The sequence below is a fragment of the Motacilla alba genome, chromosome 3, assembly GCF_015832195.1.
Source record: "Motacilla alba alba isolate MOTALB_02 chromosome 3, Motacilla_alba_V1.0_pri, whole genome shotgun sequence".
NCBI classification, from domain to species: domain Eukaryota; kingdom Metazoa; phylum Chordata; class Aves; order Passeriformes; family Motacillidae; genus Motacilla; species Motacilla alba.
This window is the reverse complement of record NC_052018.1, coordinates 106,064,939-106,072,344: the sequence shown is the minus strand read 5'-3', so window position 1 is coordinate 106,072,344 and position 7,406 is coordinate 106,064,939. Positions and strand designations below refer to the sequence as shown.

Below are 7,406 nucleotides of genomic sequence, written 5' to 3'. Positions count from 1 at the left end.
CCCGACTGCTGACTTTTCTGTTCTTGTCCAAATTCTTAAAAAGCTTCAAGCACTTCACCTACTTGTTTCTCTTCTGTAGAAGGATCAGTCCAAGTCCTGTTGTTACCCAGCTGTTTTCAAAAGGATACCCTTTGAGCATGTGAAAGTCCTGAACTGCCAGTGGGCACCCCTCTGGCTCTCCAGACACAATCATGCTCTAGGCTAATCCTCAGTGTGGGAAGACCTTAGAGCAAGTGCTTGTTCCTTTTTTAACTCAGCAGGAGCTAAACAATTCCCAAATAAACTTGCCAAAGTGTGGAGCTGTTTCAAGGTACAGCTGTTGCCCTCTGAAATAGATGTAGGGCATTTCTTTTCATTCTGGCACTACTGAAGATGCAGTGTCCCACACACTGTCTCTGCCTTTTAGAGAGCTGGTGACATCAAAGGTTTGTCACCCGGGCAGGGACTGCCAGATTTAACATCCCCACCCACTGGATTTGCACCAGCAAAACTTCAACGTGCTAAGGTGATCTCCCAAGCACCCTGCATCCCAGCTTCCTAATGAAAGTCAGTAAACACACCCATTTCCTTCCCACACAGAGTCCCCTTGTCCTGTCACAACCTCCATGAGATGTGATTTGCAGAGCCTCAGGGTTTCTCCTCTCCCTCCAACACACTGTGGAACAGATCCCCAAGCACCGTGTCTATAATGATATCCTCCCCACCTGTCCATCCTTTCCATAACCCCTTAGGATGCTAATCAAACTTGTGAATCTGAGTTCAGAAGCTGGGGATACTCAGTTGAAAGGATACCAAGAGCTTTTATTTAATGACATCAAATACACATGCAAAAAAAGGTAAATATTCCCAAATCTAACCAGAGGTTTTCCCTTTAGGGGGCTTTGCAAATAGGGATGGCTTGATCTGGTCTCTAGACAGACCTCTCACTGAAAAAAGCCTTGCTGCTCTTTCCTTCAAAGTGCCTCCACATTTCAGTCCCAAAGACATCAATCCCATCTTCAGCTTCTCTAAACCCAGGGCTTCCAGCTCAGCAGCAGAGTTGAAGGCCAGCAGGTCTATTGGTTCTACCTCCTGAAAAGAGAAAAACGTTGGAGAAAAACATTTGAGAAAAACAGGAGTTCAAGAAGCATTTGGACAATGCTCTCAGGCACATGGTGTGATTCTTGGGGCTGTCCTGTGCAGGGCCAGGAGCTGGACTTTTGACTCGTGGGTCCCTTAGGCCTCAGAAGATTCTGTGATTATCCCAGGAAAGTTCAATACTCCCAAGAAAACTGAATGACAAACATCAGTTTGCCATCCTGCCCAGCAGTTCAGCAGCTTCACCTTGGCTTCCAGAGGCACAGCAAAGCTGACAGCCCCTTTTTAGCCCGATGCAGAATACAACCAATGTACCTCCAGCAGGAGCAGGAAAGAGGATAGAAGTGATTTCTAATGCAGTTATGCTGTAATTAAAGAAATTTATTAAGAAGCATCTCTTTTCAGTAAGATTAACCCCCAAAAAACAAGTTGTGAAGTTCACATCTCATCCTGCCACTAAAAGAAAATGTGGATTAAAATTCATCCTCAAAGGAAAGTGGTGTATTTGCAAATTGACTGAAGGTAAAAAGGACCCCTACAGATAGTCTAGTCCAAACCAGGGCCTTGTCTACAAAAAAACATGGAATAGATGGGATAATTCAAATGCTGGAATTTACTAACACACTACAAAGGACATCCAAATCTACCCACTTTTTTCAATATTTAAATGCAAATACTGCTCTTACAGTCTGTACCTAAGAGACTTCAGAGCAAGGAATAACAGCAGTGGGAATGACAGAACTCCCCTCATGCACTTGGCAAAAACAATCCTTGCCAGCAAAATCAGAACCTTTGTCCTGCTAAGCATATAAAAACCCAAATGGTTACCTCATTATTCTCACCCTGCTTCTTAAAAAAAAAAAAATTCATCAAGGACTACTATAAAAAGATTTCCACCTGCAATAGCAATCTGCCACAGCATTGGTGGAGTTTCCTGTTCTAGGAATAGAAAGTCTCACAAATACTGAGCAAAAGGTAAACAGTGAAGAATAGTAAACATCCTGTTTAAAACTTGCCAGCTCTAATAGTACAGTAGATGACAAAGTTCTAATTGATCAGATTACATCCTTGGTCTTTTCCCCACGGAACTGCAATGAACTTTCACACATCAGACTTCAGTTGTTGCCAGTGGCAGACTTTACACCCAAGGTGAAAAAAGGCAGAAAATGCCAGTAACTCCCTAGCCTGAAAAAAAGGGCTACACTTTTTATTATTGCTAGAGTAAGCCTAGATTCACTATCCCCACAATCTTTGACAGTAATATTCTGCAAGGACCCACAAATCAGAAGTATTGGCACCTTTTGCTGCCAAGTATCAGTTGGACTTTCATCAATCCAATGGAAAAAGCTACATTGCTGGAGCTTGTTTGCTTTTTCAGCCCTAAAAGCAGCTGAAGACACGCCACATTTTGTCCTGCTTCATACTTACCGTGCTCTGTGACTGGTTTGTTTCCTCTGCCTTGGCAGGAACGTTTTCTTGCTCTTCTTTCTGAGCTTGTGTCACTCCATTCTTCCCTTGGGTGTCTTCCTTTGGGGCCTCTGTCATTTTGCTGTTTTCTTCAGACAGAATTTCAGCCTGCCCACCTGTGCCCACCTCTCCTTGCAGATCTCTTCCAGGACCTTCTGGCTGCTCCAGTGGTTTCTCACTTGCACTGGTAGATGGACTGTCCTCTGCTGAAGCCACAGAGCTGCTTGAACACTCATCTGAATTCCCAACGCTTCCATTAGCACTGCTGCCTGATGGACAACTTCTGTCAGATGCACAAGGGGAGGCATCCTTGTTGTCATCCTCACAGCCTGAGCCTGTGGCCTCATCCAATCCTGGCCTGGCACAGGGAATATGTTACAAATTAGCATGCATCTATCTTCACTTTTTTTCTTTTAAATAATTTTTTTAATTGCCACGTTTCTTTCCAAAACCCTCTTCAGAGAGATATAAGGAGCTACTCTAACAGGTATTTATGTTAGTTTAGTTAGTGCAAGAACTGTTGATATTGAAAACAACCTACAAATGCCCAAAACAGGTATTACAGCATTCCCAAAACAGAAATGACAGGAATCTTCGACTTCTCTTCCATGTTACATTAGATGAAAGATACCAGGGGAGAAAACCAATCTTTTTAAGTTCACTGTAAATTATAATTAATTTATGAAGAAAAGGATAATAAGAAGGAGTAGAACATAATAATTTAGAAGGGGTAGGGGGGGAAAAAAGTATCTATTTTTGCAAATGAAGTTTGTCCCCTCCATCTGGGACAGAATTAGAGGAATGAAGAAATGTTTACTTTCAGTTCTTTGATTTAATCAGTCCAGTTTTCTTATTTCTATTTCAGTCTACATCTCCGACTAGACTCTGCTTACTTGTATGTATCTAACTTTACATCCTTTTTAAGGCTTAAGCCTGGAGTATAGAAACAAGGTATAACTCTTACCAAGGACATTTTCTTTTTTCAGATTTTGTTTCGCTCTTCCCAGGCTCACCTGGACGCTTCCGACTCTTGCCACTTTCTGACGACACTGCTTTGCTGGCAATAACCTGCAAGCCTTCAAAACAAATTTGAAAGTGAACTTCATCAGGACACACTTAACGTCTGGTGTAAATTCTACTTCTCTTTTCACTTCAGATGCAATTTAAAACACTAGTGGAAAGAATCACTATTGGTGATATAGACTCAAAGCTTGAACATAAACTGAGTAGCAGCAAAAGCTTTCCTACGTGGATTTACTAAGGCACGGAGTCAATTAAAATTGGATTCCTGAACTGAACTATCAGGTTCTTCATCCCATTCAGCCTCAAGTTTCACTACCTAGCTGACAGCAAGAGAACAATATAGGGATAAACAAAGTAACTACAAAGACCAGGAAGTGAAACAAGGTATTCTGCAGCTGGATCCAGTAGCTAGTTTTTATGTACAACCCCTTTATAGTTTCACTGGGTAATTCTCACAGCTCAACTAGCAACATCACCTTCACAGAATTATTACGAGGTGACCTAGCTAAGCAAGGTGAAGCATCACTTGTATGGTGTCACGCAGTTCAGTGGAATTTAACAGGCACCGCAGACAAAAATTCAAGATTTCATTTAACCGAAAAGAATCAATTCTTTTTTAGATTTTCCAACTGCTCCGAGGAGGGGAGGCCAGGCTGCCGTACCGATGCGCAGCGACTCCTCCTGGCGCTCGGCCATCTCGCGGTACTGCCGCTCGTACTCGGGGTCGGTGAACGTGTGCCGTGGCTCCGCCAGCTTCCGCTGCAGCCTCTCCAGCCGCCGCTGCTCCTTCTCCGCCTCCCGCTCCGCCTGCTTCTTCACCCACTCGGCCATCCTGCAGCGACACCGCCCCACATCAGCGCTCACGGCTGTGACAGCAGCTCCCCGCTCTGCACTACGCTCCCACCCCTGCCAGGCTGGCAGGCGATGGGAAAAGGCAACAGCACCCAGCGGAATGACTGAGGAAACAGACGGGGACGCGGCTACAGAGAGGAGAGTGGGGTTTATTGGGAAAGCCAGAAACAGCAGTTGAGCTCACACATCCCCAGGACTGTGGTCTTGCAGCTTCAGAGAGAACTTGTGAGAATTCCACACAAGGAATTGTGAATTTTGCACCAAGAGGTGCAGAACAGTCTCTCAGACCCAGGCTGCAGTAAAATCACATCTATTTTTGCAGTAATACAGGAAAGCCCTGTTGGCTTCCAGTCCATCTGCACTTAAGATTTCACTTTTACTCTTTTTAGCACTCAAAACACCATGTCATTGCTACAACAGGCAGTCACTTGAAAGTCAGGAAAGTCCAGTCGGCTTCCAGTCCATCTGCACTTAAGATTTTGTTCTTTTTAGTACTCAAAACACCATGTCATTGCTACAACAGGCATGTCATTGCTACAACAGGCAGTCACTTGACCTCTTTTGCTAGCAGTGAGCTACAGGATCAGGTGATTTCACCATTTCAGCCTCGGAGAAAATGCCTTACGCTTTCTCGTGATTGACGTCGCGCAGTCTCCTTCCGCTGAGATCGCGACACGCCTCTCTGTTTGTTGTCTTCTCAATCTGAGCACCCAGGGCTCGCAGCATCGACCCAAACCCTTCCAGAGGAAAAAAGCAAACAGGAATTAGCTAAACACAAGCATCTTGTCAATATAAGGAGTACGGCTTAGGTTGAATTTTGGTTGAATTCTTTAGCTCTTTGGTTACCGAGATCTTGGTATTTATATATTTATTTTTTTTAATAATAGAAGATAAAGTCAATTAGGTCACATAACACACTCAAATCACAGACTACTTGTACCTGAATTATTTGTCATAAGTGACCACTGAATGAAACTCTGCAGCCTAAGATGACAGGTCCTTTTCAACACAATTTCAACTCTGAAGTCACTTTGGTGCATGCTACAGACTTCTACTAACAGAGATAAGCTGAAAAGGGATGTGAGGAAGATCTGGACTTCAGCTTCCCTGGTCAATCCTCAGCTTTGCACAAACACTTCAGTTTTAGCTCAGAGACTCTGTATCAGTCATACAGACAACAAGCAACCTGCCAGTATCTGAAGACTCCTGCAGTCAGCATAGACTGTGGCACAACAGCAGTTTTTTAACCTAAGAATCTAATCACTAAGAAGCAGAATAAACAACAAACCTCCTTTTCCAGCACAAAGCCTCGGCTCCAGGCTATAAACGACTCCACTCTGCAACTCATCTTCATCGCTGACCAGTCGCCCATTACACTTCACATACAAGCTTTCTTCTGGGATGTTCTAAAAACGCAGCAAAATTGAGTCAGATCATGTGAGCCAGAAAAAACGAAACATTCTGACAAAGAAAATCTTTAAGCAGTCATGTTTTCTTCCTTCCAGAGATGAGCAAAAAAAAATCAGACAATTAGAAAAGCATGAACATTTGCTAATGGTGCTTGCTTTAATTCCTGGTTACCAAAGGACGTAATAAAGTCTAAATCAGCTTGCAAACATGAACAGGGAAAAACTACACTATGGGAAAAATTCAGAAACAACCTGTGCTGCTCTGACCATAACCTTCATTCCCTGTCCTCCAGTGCCACTAGCGGGAAGGCAATAAGGGGAGAGAAAGAAAGAGTGAGGGGAGGAGGGAAGGTGTTTTTAGGATTTCTTTTACCTCTCATAATCCTACCCTGATTTTGACTGGTAACATATGAAGTTCATTTCCCCAAGTCTGTTTTGCCCGTGATGGTGACTGCTGAGAGATCTACCTGTCCTTATCTCCACCTTGGACCCCTTTTTGTTACATTTTGTAGCATTTTCTCTCCCCCTGCCCAGCTGAGAAGCAGGAGGAGAGAGCGCCTGGAGTCAACCCACCTGTGTATATATATAAACACAAACACACACACACACACACACATATATATATATATATATATATATGTATATATATGTATGTATATACATATATATAGGTGTATATATATGTATATACATATATATAGGTGTATATATATGTGTATATATATATGTATATACATATATATATATATGTACATATATATATATATATATATATAACGCAGAGAAAAGGCTACAGGGCTCTCTTACAGCAACCCCTGCTGCTCAGCTAAGCGACAGCGACGAAAGCAAGGTGCGCACAGGTGCGGATCGCGGCCGCCCCGGCCGCGGGCGGCCTGCGCAGCGCCGCCGACACCGGAAGCGCAGCGCCCCGCCAGGCCGGAGGGCCCAACGCCCGCTGCCCCGGCACTCACCAGCTCCCGGGCGCGGTGGCGGCGGAGGCAGAGCACGGAGCCGCCCCCGGGGGGCAGCGGCAGCGGCCGCGCCCGCGGCCCCAGCGGGTCCCGCACCCACAGCGCGTCCGGCCCCGGCGCCGCCATCGCTGCGGCCACGTGACGCGGAGCCGGGCGGGGCCTCGGCCCCAGCGCCCCTCAGCCCCGCCCGGCGCCCCGCGGCCCGTTTTTATCGCGTCTGGTCGCTCGCCGTTCCTTATGTAAAGGGTTCAAGGCGAGTCCAAGGAGCCCCGCCGTTCTAATTCGAGCAATTCGAGCAGCTCGCCGCGTTGTGCAGCCTTTCCGGAGCCCGTCACGGGCGGAGCCGCGCCGTGGCTCCCGCTGGCGGCGGCAGCGGAGGAGCGGGGTGGGGGGGGGCGCTCGTGCCCCCTCAGGGCCGGGGCCGCCGCGGTGGCACCGCCGGTGCAGGGAATGCAGCGGGGATGGGCAGCCCTGCATGGCCCGGCTGCGAAAAACGCGGGGTTTATGATTGGTTTTTTGCAAATATTTAAATGAATATTATGTGTGTTATGTTAGAAAGTTAGGCTTTCTATTTTCTTAATCGATTAATTTTTTTAAGTAGTGTGTT

The 7,406-nt window shown here is 45.7% G+C and overlaps 1 protein-coding gene across 1 annotated transcript; it reads right to left on the bottom strand.

The window, feature by feature from the left end:
* Positions 1 to 780: 780 nt before the first annotated feature.
* SDE2 (SDE2 telomere maintenance homolog) lies at positions 781 to 7,117 on the bottom strand. Its single transcript, XM_038133685.1, has 7 exons — positions 6,800 to 7,117; positions 5,708 to 5,825; positions 5,045 to 5,156; positions 4,230 to 4,399; positions 3,509 to 3,620; positions 2,506 to 2,902; positions 781 to 1,071 (listed from the first exon to the last, which is right to left on the bottom strand). Exons 1-7 carry the CDS (start codon positions 6,923 to 6,925, stop codon positions 853 to 855), a joined length of 1,254 nt encoding a protein of 417 aa, XP_037989613.1. The 5' UTR covers positions 6,926 to 7,117; the 3' UTR covers positions 781 to 852.
* Between the last annotated feature and the right edge of the window lie 289 nt (positions 7,118 to 7,406).